Source organism: Xenopus laevis, chromosome 3L (assembly GCF_017654675.1).
Source record: "Xenopus laevis strain J_2021 chromosome 3L, Xenopus_laevis_v10.1, whole genome shotgun sequence".
NCBI lineage: Eukaryota > Metazoa > Chordata > Amphibia > Anura > Pipidae > Xenopus > Xenopus laevis.
This window is the reverse complement of record NC_054375.1, coordinates 1900514-1916286: the sequence shown is the minus strand read 5'-3', so window position 1 is coordinate 1916286 and position 15773 is coordinate 1900514. Positions and strand designations below refer to the sequence as shown.

The 15773-nt window shown below is 46.3% G+C and overlaps 1 protein-coding gene across 1 annotated transcript in view; it reads left to right on the top strand.

Moving 5' to 3' along the window:
- Positions 1-4008: 4008 nt before the first annotated feature.
- Positions 4009-15773, top strand: part of LOC108710178 (inositol 1,4,5-trisphosphate receptor type 2) — a 106742-nt gene continuing 94977 nt past the window's right edge. The window contains exon 1 of the mRNA XM_041585473.1: positions 4009-4690. Coding sequence (XP_041441407.1) covers positions 4599-4690 — 92 coding nt within the window. The 5' untranslated portion in view covers positions 4009-4598. The remainder of the gene's footprint in view (positions 4691-15773) is intronic.

Below are 15773 nucleotides of genomic sequence, written 5' to 3'. Positions count from 1 at the left end.
CCTTTGCACGGGGGAGTGTATTTCCTGGTACTCGTGTGACTGTCTCTACTTCCTTTGCACAGGGGAATGTTTTCCTGGTACTCGTGTGACTTTCTACTTCCTTTGCACCGGGGAGTGTATTTCCTGGTACTCATGTGACTGTCTCTACCTCCTTTGCACGGGGGAATGTTTTCCTGATACTCGTGTGACTGTCTCTACTTCCTTTGCACGGGGGAGTGTATTTCCTGATACTCGTGTGACTGTCTCTACTTCCTTTGCACGGGGGAGTGTATTTCCTGCTACTTGTGTGACTGTGTCTACTTCCTTTGCATGGGGGAGTGTATTTCCTGGTACTCGTGTGACTGTTTCTACTTCCTTTGCACGGGGGAGTGTATTTCCTGGTACTCGTGTGACTGTCTCTACCTCCTTTGCACGGGGGAATGTTTTCCTGATACTCGTGTGACTGTTTCTACTTCCTTTGCACGGTGGAGTGTATTTCCTGGTACTCTTGTGACTGTCTCTACCTCCTTTGCACGGGGGAATATTTTCCTGATACTCGTGTGACTGTCTCTACTTCCTTTGCACGGGGGAGTGTATTTCCTGCTACTTGTGTGACTGTGTCTACTTCCTTTGCATGGGGGAGTGTATTTCCTGGTACTCGTGTGACTGTCTCTACTTCCTTTGCACGGAGGAGTGTATTTCCTGGTACTCATGTGACTGTCTCTACTTCCTTTGCATGGGGGGAGTGTATTTCCTGATACTCGAGTGACTGTCTCTACTTCCTTTGCACGGGGGAGTGTATTTCCTGGTACTCGTGTGACTGTGTCTACTTCGTTTGCACGGGGGAGTGTATTTCCTGGTACTCCTGTGACTGTCTCTACTTCCTTTGCACGGGGGAGTGTATTTCCTGGTACTCATGTGACTGCCTCTATTTTTTCCTTTGCACGGGGGAGTGTATTTCCTGGTACTCGTGTGATTGTCTCTACTTCCTTTTCCTTTTCGTGCTCTAAACATATCCAGAGGTTGTCCTGTTCTACCAATAGATATTGAAATTGCTTATTATTTGGTTCTCTGGGGCCCTCCTGCAATAGCAGGGTCTGCTTCCTCAGTAGTTACGCCCCTGTCAGATATTAAAATTCCGGGAGAGGAATGAGCTGGGCAGTTCCTTGGGATTGTGTCCGGCTCTTCTTTGCCCTTGAAGCTTTGCTCACTCCCAGTATTCGGAGAGAACAGCAACTCTGGGTTGGAAGTCAGACAGTGAGGGAACTTTACACTTGGCATTTGTAGGGAATTCACTTTCCCTTTATACATTATAATGACACTGAGCTGAGTGGCCCCTATAGATATTATATATATATATTAATCTCAGTATCTAATGGATATGGATTAGTTCCATGTCATTGTGACGTCACTGTTCTGTACATGTGTGTGTAAATGTCACTCGGCTGAATCGCTGCTGCTCGGGGTTGGGGAGAGACCTTTGCACCAGTTTCCTGGGAATATTCAGGCCTCAGGGTCTGGTGAAGGTTTCAGGGTCCAGTGAAGGCCGCTGGTTGGTGCAGAAATAACTGATAAGGGAGTCAATGATTAACTGGTACTGAGAGGCCTCAGTCACACAGTCATCTGGTACCGACTACATTATCTGCCAACAGAACCGCCCTCCTGGGGCCCAAATTACTTTCTGTGGAACATAATTAGTTTAATGTAATGTGACATGTACCAACTATAGGAACCTTCCCTCCCTCACCATCAGCTCCTCCCTCATAATGTGATGTCTCTGACTATAACGATACTGGGACTTGAGCTGTTTCTGGTACTGGGAGTTGCACTTCAACTCAAGAGCCATTGGAAATTACAATAACTGTCTCCATCTTGTCCTACTGTCTCCCTATTGTTCTACTGTCTCCATCCTGTCCTACTGTCTTCATCTTGTCCTACTGTCTCCCTATTGTGCCACTGTCTCCATCTTGCCCTACTGTCTCCATCTTGTCCTACTGTCTCCATCTTGCCCTACTGTCTCCGTCTTGCCCTATTGTCTCCATCTTGTCCTACTGTCTCCATCTTGTCCTACTGTCTCCATCTTGTCCTACTGTCTCCCTCTTGTCCTACTGTCTCCCTCTTGTCCTACTGTCTCCGTCTTGCCCTATTGTCTCCATCTTGCCCTATTGTCTCCATCTTGCCCTATTGTCTCCATCTTGCCCTACTGTCTCCATCTTGTCCTACTGTCTCCCTCTTGCCCTACTGTCTCCCTCTTGCCCTACTGTCTCCCTCTTGCCCTACTGTCTCCCTCTTGTTCTACTGTCTCCCTCTTGTGCCACTGTCTCCATCTTGCCCTACTGTCTCCATCTTGCCCTACTGTCTCCATCTTGCCTTACTGTCTCCATGTTGCCCTACTGTCTCCTTCTTGTTCTACAGTCTCCATCTACCCCTACTGTCTCCCTCTTGCCCTACTGTCGCCCTCTTGCCCTACTGTCTCCCTCTTGTTCTACTGTCTCCATCTTGTGCCACTGTCTCCATCTTGCCCTACTGTCTCCATCTTGCCTTACTGTCTCCATCTACCCCTACGGTCTCCCTCTTGCCCTACGGTCTCCCTCTTGCCCTACGGTCTCCCTCTTGCCCTACGGTCTCCCTCTTGCCCTACGGTCTCCCTCTTGCCCTACGGTCTCCCTCTTGCCCTACGGTCTCCCTCTTGCCCTACGGTCTCCCTCTTGCCCTACGGTCTCCCTCTTGCCCTACGGTCTCCCTCTTGCCCTACGGTCTCCCTCTTGCCCTACGGTCTCCCTCTTGCCCTACGGTCTCCCTCTTGCCCTACGGTCTCCCTCTTGCCCTACTGTCTCCCTCTTGCCCTACTGTCTCCCTCTTGCCCTACTGTCTCCCTCTTGCCCTACTGTCTCCCTCTTGCCCTACTGTCTCCACCTTGCCCTACTGTCTCCACCTTGCCCTACTGTCTCCATCTTGCCCTATGTTCTGTTGCCCAGACAAGTAGTCACCCGCTGGTTTGTTGGTGGTAGTTCATTCCTTATCTAGAGGGAACGTCATGTGATACTTTCTGTCACATTCTCAGGAAAGATTGGGGTTCGACTTTTCAAGAATGTTGGTATTTATGAACGGATTCCGCAGATATTCACAGATCTGATAAATATTATTAATTGTCGGCACCATTTATTGTTACAGTGTGTCAGCTGAACCATTAGTGATGTATAGAATTTGTAGTCTGTGTCACTTGTCACCTCTACCAGGGCCCAAACCTACATAATGGGGTGCAGGGGGACCTACATAATGGGGTGCAGGGGACCTACATAATGGGGTGCAGGGACCTACATAATGGGGTGCAGGGGACCTACATAATGGGGTGCAGGGACCTACATAATAGGGTGCAGGGACCTACATAATGGGGTGCAGATTGTAGTCCACATTAAACACTTGCCCAACAGCTGCTGATTGGTTGTTTCATTACTTACAGTGGTGCATTGGGATGTGGAGCTGAAGTTACTAGGGAGTCAGTAATTGGGTGCAGTATAAATATAGTGGGGCCCCTGTAGAGCAATTGTAGGTAAAGTGTTTATTTATGTGTAAGGTGAGTACCAGAACCTATTGTCTCATTGCTCACTTGCCCATGGGCAACACTCGCACAACAACCTCTGAGCCTCCTGTGCCAAACCAGCACCCCCAGCTGCCCCCCCCCAGCCTATTGTGTGAGCCCCTAGTTTGAGCCCAGGTAGACAGAACACAAGCTGCAGGTATTGTAGGACATGGGGCTGGTAGGGAAACCATTGGATGGACACAACAGAAGTAGATGGGGCAGAGAAAGGCAAGATGTTATTTCTATCTGCTGCATTGTGAACGGTCAACTTCCCCTTTAAATGTATTGAACGTCCCTGGTGCCTCTGGCGGCGGATAGCGGTATTGCACTGACACTCGGCAGCTCCTTCTTATGAATGAAAGTGGTCACGTGCGTCAAACACACCTTTGCCGCCCACCTCTGGGCCACGCCTCCCTTCCCCAGCCGCTCCCCTTATTGGCCGCCTGCCTACTGAAGCCCCGCCCGACCGTTCAAGGCGAGAGTCGCTCCAGAAAACTTCAATCTCGCCCCGGAGCCTCGGACTGAGGAACCCGCCGGATACCGGGGAGTGTGGAGCTGAGACTGGAGCTCGGGACCGCGGCAAATACCTGCATTGTGGCCTCACAGACCTGCGGCTGCTCCGGGGCCCCTAGAACTCAGCTGGGGCCCCTCTGGTCCCTCATGTACCTGCTATGACGTCACTGGCCCTCCCTCCTCTCTGCCCCAATTAACCCTGTGTGCCCGGGACTCAGCTGCACATTTAGGGGACATTTATCTGCCCCAGGGCAATTAGTGGGGCAATTAGTGGGGCAGTTCCCAGACTGAGGCCTGACTATTGGTTGTGTCTCTCCTGGACTCAAGTCTGTCTGTCTGTCCATCTGGAGCATTTCTGGGGGACTTGTGGCCCTAAGGATCTCTGTTCCCTTGGAGACAGGGGTGTTACTGCCCCACTGAGCTTGGGGGGCTGCACAAGACTCTCACGTGCCCCAGAGATTATTGGGGGGCTGCTGGAGGCCTCTTGGACTTGACAACCCAGGATTTGGGGAGATGAGAAGAGATGTCTGATAAAATGTCCAGTTTTCTCTACATTGGGGACATTGTGTCTCTCTACGCGGAAGGATCAGTCAATGGATTTATCAGCACCTTGGGGTAAGAACTTCTGCCCCCCACCTTCTCCTGATGCACCTGGGGCTTCTCTTTGGGGTGGAGAGCTGACAAGTTGGGGTTCTCTTTGGGGCAGGGAGCTGACAAGTTGGGCTTCTCTTTGGGGCAGGGAGCCGAGAAGTTGGGTTTCTCTTTGGGGCAGGGAGCTGACAATTTGGGGTTTTGTTTGAAGCAGGGAGTGGACAAGTTGGGCTTCTCTTTGGGGCAGGAGCTGACAAGTTGAGGTTCTGTTTGAAGCCGGGAACTGACAAGTTGGGGTTCTGTTTGGGGCAGGGATCTGACAAGTTGGGGTTCTGTTTGGGGCAGGGATCTGACAAGTTGGGGTTCTGTTTGGGGCAGGGATCTGACAAGTTGGGGTTCTGTTTGGGGCAGGGATCTGACAAGTTGGGGTTCTGTTTGGGGCAGGGATCTGACAAGTTGGGGTTCTGTTTGAAGCTAACAAGTTGGGGTTCTGTTTGGAGCTAACAAGTTGGGGTTCTCTTTGGGGCAGGGAGCTGACAGGTTCTGTTAGTGGCACTTTGGTGACACCCAACACAGGAAGCGTGAGGCAACCACAACGGATCTGAAACTTCTCTCTGTGTGACTGAGTTAGTGAACAAGTGAAGTAGGAAGTGCGAGAGACTTGTCTCTAAGGCCAGAGACAGAAAGATCCAGAGAGAGACAGACTGAGAGAGAGAGGGCCGGGGCCTAGTGAGATAAACAGATTCAGAGAGACAGACATACATAGAGATAAGAGGAAGAGGGGCCTTAAGAGAGACAGTCGGACTCAGAGAGACCTAGTTAAAGAGAGATTGAGAGAAACAGACAGACCTAGAGATAGAGATTAAGACCTAGAGGAAGAGGGACCTAAAGAAAGACAGTCAGACTCGGAGAGACCCAGGGAAAGAGGCCTAGTCAAAAAGAGATACAGACAGTTCTAGAGAGAGACAGATGCAGAGGGAGAGTGAGAGTCATGCCTAGAGAGAGCTATAGCCTGAGAGAGACCCAGAGAGTGAGAGAGACATGTCTAGAGAGAGAGAGAGAGCAAGAGAGACAGATCTTGACATCAGACTCCGAGAGAGAGAGAAAAAGTCAGGCCTAAACAGAGATAAAGAGGAGAGAATCAGAGAACAAGACAGAAACAAACCAGATGAGAGAGACACAGAGAGACGTGTATGAGAGAGACAGGGGTGGGAGAACATTTGAGAGCTGGAGATGTGGCTCTTCTCACAGATACATCTGTATGTCCAACACCTCCCTGCCCCTGAGACTGTATAGTTCATAACACCCTAGAGTGGGCGCCTGTTGCTGCAGGTCACGAGGGGTTAATATGTAGCCCAGGCAGCTGATAGGGCCGGGAGGAATGTGCGCACCTTCCCAGGAGATTACTGGGCTGCAGGATAAGGAATGGTGTGGAATAAGTGCCTGTCCCTTTAACTTCAAGCCTTGGGGCCTGTCAATCACTTCTGCACCCAGGGAAGGTGGTTTAACCCCTGCACTTCCGCTCTGCCTGCTCCTGTGTTTGCACTGAGATCAGTGAGTGAGAGAAGTGCGTCCTCTGTGTACCTTTGTGTTCTGCAAACAGCACTATATATATATATATATATATATATATATATATATATTATAGGGATCAATTCCTGTGCCGTTTGTCCTCAAATATTGTGTCACTTAATCCCTCAGAGCGTGTCTGCTCCATGGCAACTCCGCACCCCAAGAACAGCAGGGTCTCCCCAATAGCAGCACAAGGATTGTGTCCCTGTGAATTCTATAGCAGCACAGAATCGAAACTAAAGGAGAAGTTCATATTTTTATCATTATAAATAAATAATAGTGGGGCTCATTATAGAGCGCTGTGTTGCTTGATTGGTTATTCACATCAGGGGGTGCAGAGAAGGGCGGCTGCTCTAGTCCCCCAAAATTGTGCAAGAAAGAAAAAAACCAACCTGAGACACCAGCCATAAAGCAAACCTGAGCTGTTACACTGTAACAGGAAGGAAGTGGCTACAGGTCAGGCAGGAAGTGATTTGTTAGTTTAATACAGAACCTGATTTGTGATTTCTAACAACTTTCCAATCGAAACTACAGTGAAACAAAAAGACCCAGAGGATAACGGACTGCTACTACATTGTTTCAGGAGTCAGAACTAGAGAACAAAAAGGGAGATAATACTATGTTTAATGAGTAGAGTGTCAGCTCTACAGCAGAGGGGATCTGTGCATTGACTGCCAGCTCTGCAGGCAAGCAAATCGGTGCATAAAATCTCTGCACTGTAAGCAAGTTGATCTATGCATTGATTGCCAGCTCTGCAGGCGAGCAAATCTGTGCATGAAGTTTTAGTGCTGTAAGTGAGCGGATCTATGCATTGATTGCCAGCTCTGCAGGCGTGCAAATCTTTGCATCAAGTCTCAGTTCTGTAGTTGATAGGACCTGTGTATTGATTGCAAGCTCTGCAAGCAAGCAAACCTGTGCATGCAGTCCCAGTGCTGTAAGTGAGTGGATCTATGCATCGATTGCCAGCTCTGCAGGCGTGCAGTGCTGTAAGTGAGGGAATTTATGCATCGATTGCCAGCTCTGCAGGTGAGCAGATCTGTGCATAAAGTATCTGTGTGCAAGTGGCTCTATGCATTGATTGCCAGCTCTGCAGGCATGCAAATCTGTGCATGAAGTCTCTGTCTGTAGGTGATTGGACCTGAGCATTGATTGCCAGCTCTGCAGGTGAGCAAATCTGTGCATCAAGTCTTAGCGCTGTGAGTGGATCTATGCATTGATTGCCAGCTCTGCAGACGAGCAAATCTGTGCATAAAGTCTCAGTGCTGTAAACGAGTGAATCTATGCATTGATTGCCAGCTCTGCAGGTGAGCAAATCTGTGCATCAAGGCTTAGCGCTGTAAGTGAGTGGATCTATGCATTGATTGCCAGCTCTGCAGTCGTGCAAATCTTTGCATAAAGTCTCTGCTCTGTAGGTGATAGGACCTGTGCATTGATTGCCAGCTCTGCAGACGAGCAAATCTGTGCATAAAGTCTCTGTGCTGTAAGCGAGTGAATCTATGTATCGATTGCAAGCTCTGCAGGCTAGCAAATATGTGGATCAAGTCTCAGCGCTGTGAGTGGGTCTATGTATTGATTGCCAGCTCTGCATCTGAGTAAGTCTGTGCATAAAGTCTAGGCTCTGTAGGTGATTAGACCTGTGCATTGATTGCTAGCTCTGCAAACGAGTGAATCTGTGCATCAGTCGGCACAGCACTGAGTATAAACAAACAGACCTCCCTGCCCTGTTGCTTGGGAGCCGCGCAGACTATTTACCCAGCGTCAGTTACAGTTACAATATACAAAATATACAAACGTTGTGGTTTTCTCTCCTGCCCCCGGGCCTCCCCAGCACAGATTATTTACAGGAGGTGGGAGGGAACGGGTGGGGATCAGCGGGTGAATAATTCCCTCCCATCCTGCCCTGCTTCCCGAATAACCTGTTCTAATTGGGGGGGGGCAGAGGAACAACAGGTTAAGGGATCCAATCTGAGCATCATTAGCTGCACATTCATAGTAGTGAACCCCCCTCCCCCCTGGCTGGATGTGGCCCTTTAAGAGATTTGATTCTACCCCCCCCCCATGGGTGCATTAAATCCAGCTGGTGGCCTTTTTCACATTTCATTTGCCCAATGATTTTAGGGTCCAGTGTCAGTCACTGGTATTGTTGTATGGGCTAAGCCTTCAGTACTACTACACTGTAAGTCCTGTACCAGCGGCTCCTCCATTATTTATACTGACCATCAATAATCTCCATATAATTATTATACAGTAAACTATAGGCACATCCTATACAACTTTATATTCTCTACTGGGACTTTCTACCGTCACTGAATCCCCCATTCAGCTCTTTATAAACCCCCCGAGACTAGAAACCGACTCCCCGACTTCTCCTGCAATTCCCCCTCTGTCTCCGAAAACTTTATATTGGGGGTAAATAACGACATTTGAAGTGTGAGAATTCGCTGCCAAATGTAACGAAAACCAAAGTCTTATTGGCACAAATATTCCAAATATCCAGATCTTCTCCTCTAATTCCCAATGTAAATAAAGTGACACTCACTTGTAAACTGTCATTTATTTGTCCAACTCCCTGCACCCTCTCAGCTGAGCAACTGCTTCTCACTTTGTTTCATCTAATGGAATTAGGGGGAGATTTGTGCCCTGGGTACCCCTGGAACTATAGCAGGGTGACACCCCAATGTTTATATATATCTGTAACCTTGTTATGAGCTAAGGGGGTCCAGTCTGAAGGTCAGTTAGGGGGAGATTTGGGGTGAGTGCTTATTTGTACCCTGGGTACCCCTGGAACTATAGCAGGGTGACTGTTACCCCAATGTTTCTATATATCTGTAACCTTGTTATGAGCTAAGGGGCCCAGTCTGAAGGTCAGTTAGGGGGAGATTTGGGGTGAGTGTTTATTTGTACCCTGGGTACCCCTGGAACTATAGCAGGGTGATACCCAATGTTTCTATATATCTGTAACCTTGTTATGAGCTAAGGGGGCCCAGTCTGAAGGTCAGTTAGGGGGAGATTTGGGGTGAGTGCTTATTTGTACCCTGGGTACCCTGGAACTATAGCAGGGTGATGTTACCCAATGTTTCTATATATCTGTAACCTTGTTATGAGCTAAGGGGGCCCAGTCTGAAGGTCAGTTAGGGGGAGATTTGGGGTGAGTGTTTATTTGTACCCTGGGTACCCCTGGAACTATAGCCAGTTGACTGTTACCCCAATGTTTCTATATATCTGTAACCTTGTTATGAGCTAAGGGGGCCCAGTCTGAAGGTCAGTTAGGGGGAGATTTGGGGTGAGTGCTTATTTGTACCCTGGGTACCCCTGGAACTATAGCAGGGTGACTGTTACCCAATGTTTCTATATATCTGTAACCTTGTTATGAGCTAAGGGGCCCAGTCTGAAGGTCAGTTAGGGGGAGATTTGGGGTGAGTGTTTATTTGTACCCTGGTACCCTGGAACTATAGCCAGTTGACTGTTACCCCAATGTTTCTATATATCTGTAACCTTGTTATGAGCTAAGGGGGCCCAGTCTGAAGGTCAGTTAGGGGGAGATTTGGGGTGAGTGTTTATTTGTACCCTGGGTACCCCTGGAACTATAGCAGGGTGACTGTTACCCAATGTTTCTATATATCTGTAACCTTGTTATGAGCTAAGGGGGCCCAGTCTGAAGGTCAGTTAGGGGGAGATTTGGGGTGAGTAATTATTTGTACCCTGGGTACCCCTGGAACTATAGCAGGGTGACACCCCAATGTTTCTATATATCTGTAACCTTGTTATGAGCTAATGGAACTGAACAAAAATAATTAAGAAAAGAAGTATTATATATAATTGTCCCAAAAGGGACACCATAAAACTCCAGATAAAAGTGGGGAGAAAGGAATGTGCTTGGGGGGAGGGGTATTTATTGCTTTATCTCCCCTGCTACAGTAGTTAATAGCCCCCTGGCACTTCTGAGGTTAATTAGCAGTTCTCCCCCCCCCCACACCTAATGGTTTGTACCTCCCACTCTGGAATGTGACTTTGTAAACTGCACAGGCACCTGGGTAAACGGTTCTACAGTTTAAAGGGGAAGTTTCCCATAAATGAACTGATGGAGTGTTAATGGATATTTGGAGACGATGGTTCCAGTCTTGCTGTTGGGGTTGTTAGTGATCCAGTTGTGGGGGATTAGATGTGAGCTTGTCGGATCAGTACCGGAGCGGGGGGGTCTCTAGGCAGTCAGTGACTACTGTGACTATTTAATCCTTATGGAAAGGAAACATTTCAGGCGTCGGTATAAACTGTTTAGACAAATCGGCCTTAGGGCCACTTAATGTGACTCTCTGACTAATGACTCCTCTCCGACGCTTAGAACAGGGGCTGAGATTTGTTTTAAAGGGTAAATATACCCCTACATTTAATTCCTACCTACCTGCCCATTCCAACTGCCGCCTGGGAAAGAAAATAATGAAAAAATTTAATTTCTGGTTTAGTTTAATTTTATCGATGACCCCCTCCCCCTAATGGATTCATGGGTCTGGCTCAATGGATCATCTCAATGCCAGCGGGGTGCCCTTGGAACCACCTAGGGGTGCATTTTCCATGACATTGAGCAAATCACTCCCCCATGTGCTGGAGATTGTGTTTATTCTCTTTGTTCTTACTGCTCCAGGGGAATAAGTCAGGTAGTTCTCCTTTAACAGACTATAAGCTCCTCCCCCATGAGGGTCTATAGAGTGTAGCTGAGAGCCGCTAGTATCTGCGGCTGTGAGTAGTAGATGTGTATATAAATATAAATATATATAATGCTGTGCCCTGTGAGTCGGGAGCAGGAATCCTTTGTTGGTACAAGTATTAAGATAACATGACGAATGGTAATTAAGTCTTCATTTCAGGCTCTTAATATGTTTGGCCCCAGGCCCCGCGACTCTTAAGAGCCCATTGTGTTACTGAATTCCCAGTGGCACAAACAGCTGGCTCCTTCCCAGCCCACAAACACACACTGGGACTCAGTCTGGGGCCCTCCAGCTGCCATTGAACTGACCTGCTTATGGATTAAAGGAGAACCTCGACCAAATGTTTCTGCTTATTCAGAACAGGGAGGTGTCGCCTCTTTTTCATGTTTAATTCCACCAGCGGCAGTTAAATGAGTTTATTGTAGTAGCCGACTGCTGGGGTCCCTTAGAGCTGTCCCCTCCCCCCGGGTGATTTTGGGCCCCGTGCGGCCCTCCTTCACTTCCCACAGTTAACTTTCCTGACATATAAACATTCATACATATATACATACATATATAGATACATATATACATTACATACATACATACATTACATATATTACATACATTACATATATACATATATACATACATATATACATACATACATTACATATATACATACATATATACATACATATATACATTACATATATAGATACATATATACATTACATACATTATATATATATATATACATACATATATAGAATAGGGATGCACCGAATCCACTTTTTTGGATTCGGCCGAACCCCCGAATCCTTCACGAAAGATTCGGCCGAATACCGAACCGAATCTGAACCCTAATTTGCATATGCAAATTAGGGGTGGGAAGGGGAAAACATTTTTTAATTCCTTGTTTTGTGACAAAAAGTCACGCAATTTCCCTCCCGCCCCTAATTTGCATATGCAAATTAGGATTCGGATTCGGTTCGGCCAGGCAGAAGGATTCGGCCGAATCCGAATCCTGCTGAAAAAGGCCGAATCCTGGATTCGGTGCATCCCTAATATAGATACATATATACATTACATACATACATTACATACATTACATATATACATACATATATAGATACATATATACATTACATACATTACCTACACTACATATATAGATACATATATAGATACATATATACATTACATACATTACATATATAGATACATATATACATTACATATATACATTACATAAATACATTACATATATAGATACATACATACATTACATACATGCATATATACATTACATACATTACATATATACATACATATATAGATACATAAATACATTACATATATACATTACATATATACATTACATACATTACATATATAGATACATATATACATTACATACATACATTACATATATAGATACATATATACATTACATACATACATTATATATATAGATACATAAATACATTACATATATACATTACATATATACATTACATACATTACATATATAGATACATATATACATTACACATACATTACATATATAGATATATAAATACATTACATATATAGATATATATAAACATAAAGTCCCGGTCTGTATAAAATGCTGAGCTTTCAGTCTGGGGAATCTCAATACAAACAGGTTTATTTGTGGGGACCCCTGGGGGAAACAACAGACTCTTTACTCAATGGAACCTCCTGGCTCTTCCCAATGAGTTGGACTCGGGGAGGTTCTGCACCAATAGAAGACACTTAACCCTGTGTGTGTGAATGGGGGGGGGATTCATTTGGGGGCCCCTCTTGTGAAAGACTCCCTTGTGCTCGGGGACTTGGCACGTTGCGCCTGCAGGAAATGAGCTGAAAATCCTCGAAAATAAGAAAACACAGAGGGACCCATTTTCCAGACTAGAAGGGAAAGTAGGAACGGCCGGGCGGGTGCCAAGGAATCGTCGTGGTAACTGACTTTCAAGGGGAAGTATCTGCCAAAGAGGAAGGAAAGGGGGGGGGCACTCGGCCAACAGAACCTTCAGAATGAGATATTTACTGCCCCCATTACTGCCCATAACTCACCCACAGGGACTCCAGAAACCTCTACTGATCCATTGTCTAACAATCTATCACTCCACTCACTTCACTGCAGGTTAGCAATGGGATAGGGACCTTAGATTGTAAGCTCACTGGGGCAGGGACTGATGGGAATGTGATAGGGACCTTAGATTGTAAGCTCACTGGGGCAGAGACTGATGGGAATGTGATAGGGACCTTAGATTGTAAGCTCACTGGGGCAGGGGCTGATAGGAATGTGATAGGGACCTTAGATTGTAAGCTCACTGGGGCAGAAACTGATGGGAATGTGATAGGGACCTTAGATTGTAAGCTCACTGGAGCATGGACTGATGGGAATATGATAGGGACATTAAATTGTAAGCTCACTGGGGCAGCGACTGATGGGAATGTGATAGGGACATTAGATTGTAAGCTCACTGGAGCATGGACTGATGGGAATGTGATAGGGACATTAAATTGTAAGCTCACTGGGGCAGCGACTGATGGGAATGTGATAGGGACATTAGATTGTAAGCTCACTGGGGCCGAGACTGATGGGAATGTGTTAGGGACCTTAGATTGTAAGCTCACTGGGGCAGGGACTGATGGGAATGTGATAGAGACCTTAGATTGTAAACTCACTGGGACAGGGACTGATGGGAATGTGATAGGGACCTTAGATTGTAAACTCACTGGGACAGGGACTGATGGGAATGTGATAGGGGCCTTAGATTGTAAGCTCACTGGGACAGGGACTGATGGGAATGTGATAGGGACCTTAGATTGTAAGCTCACTGGGACAGGGACTGATGGGAATGTGATAGGGACCTTAGATTGTAAGCTCACTGGGGCAGGGACTGATGGGAATGTGATAGGGACCTTAGATTGTAAGCTCACTGGGACAGGGACTGGTAGGAATGTGAGAGGGACCTTAGATTGTAAGCTCACTGGGACAGAGACTGATGGGAATGTGATAGGGACCTTAGATTGGAAGCTCACTGGGGCAGGGACTGATGGGATTGTGATAGGGACCTTAGATTGTAAGCTCACTGGGGCAGGGACTGATGAAAAGATATAATATCTGTACAGTGCTGAAATCTGCCAGTATAGGTATTCCCCTGTACTATTCCCATATATGACACAGCTCCATTCAAGTTAATAACTTAAAAAGCCTTTATTAGCGCATGGCTTTTAGATCTGCAACAGTTTGTAACTAATACTTGTGAAACCGGCCGGACAGTGGACACGTGCACCGCCTAAATTATTAAGAGGTGGATAAGTGGGTGAGTGCTGACTACAAAAAGTTAATTCCCCTGTACTAAGCACAATTCAGCAGGAACAGTCCCTAAGTTTGCTCATAGTCTGTACAGAGAGAACCCATAAAACTATGGCAGCATAGGTATTCCCTGTACTAAGCACAATTCAGCAGGAACAGTCCCTAAGTTTGCTCATAGTCTGTACAGAGAGATCCCATAAAACTATGGTACATAGGTATTCCCTGTACTAAGCACAATTCAGCAGGAACAGTCCCTAAGTTTGCTCATAGTCTGTACAGAGAGATCCCATAAAACTATGGTACATAGGTATTCCCTGTACTAAGCACAATTCAGCAGGAACAGTCCCCTAAGTTTGCTCATAGTCTGTACAGAGAGATCCCATAAAACTATGGCAGCATAGGTATTCCCCTGTACTAAGCACAATTCAGCAGGAACAGTCCCTAAATTTGCTCATAGTCTGTACAGAGAGATCCCATAAAACTATGGTACATAGGTATTCCCTGTACTAAGCACAATTCAGCAGGAACAGTCCCTAAGTTTGCTCATAGTCTGTACAGAGAGATCCCATAAAACTATGGCAGCATAGGTATTCCCTGTACTAAGCACAATTCAGCAGGAACAGTCCCCTAAGTTTGCTCATAGTCTGTACAGAGAGATCCCATAAAACTATGGTACATAGGTATTCCCTGTACTAAGCACAATTCAGCAGGAACAGTCCCCTAAGTTTGCTCATAGTCTGTACAGAGAGATCCCATAAAACTATGGACATAGGTATTCCCTGTACTAAGCACAATTCAGCAGGAAACAGTCCCCTAAGTTTGCTCATAGTCTGTACAGAGAGATCCCATAAAACTATGCAGATAGGTATTCCCTGTACTAAGCACAATTCAGCAGGAACAGTCCCTAAGTTTGCTCATAGTCTGTACAGAGAGATCCCATAAAACTATGGAGCATAGGTATTCCCTGTACTAAGCACAATTCAGCAGGAACAGTCCCTAAGTTTGCTCATAGTCTGTACAGAGAGATCCCATAAAACTATGGCACATAGGTATTCCCTGTACTAAGCACAATTCAGCAGGAACAGTCCCTAAGTTTGCTCATAGTCTGTACAGAGAGATCCCATAAAACTATGGCACATAGGTATTCCCTGTACTAAGCACAATTCAGCAGGAACAGTCCCTAAGTTTGCTCATAGTCTGTACAGAGAGATCCCATAAAACTATGGTACATAGGTATTCCCTGTACTAAGCACAATTCAGCAGGAACAGTCCCCTAAGTTTGCTCATAGTCTGTACAGAGAGATCCCATAAAACTATGGTACATAGGTATTCCCTGTACTAAGCACAATTCAGCAGGAACAGTCCCTAAGTTTGCATCATAGTCTGTACAGAGAGATCCCATAAAACTATGGTACATAGGTATTCCCTGTACTAAGCACAATTCAGCAGGAACAGTCCCTAATTTGCTCATAGTCTGTACAGAGAGATCCCATAAAACTAT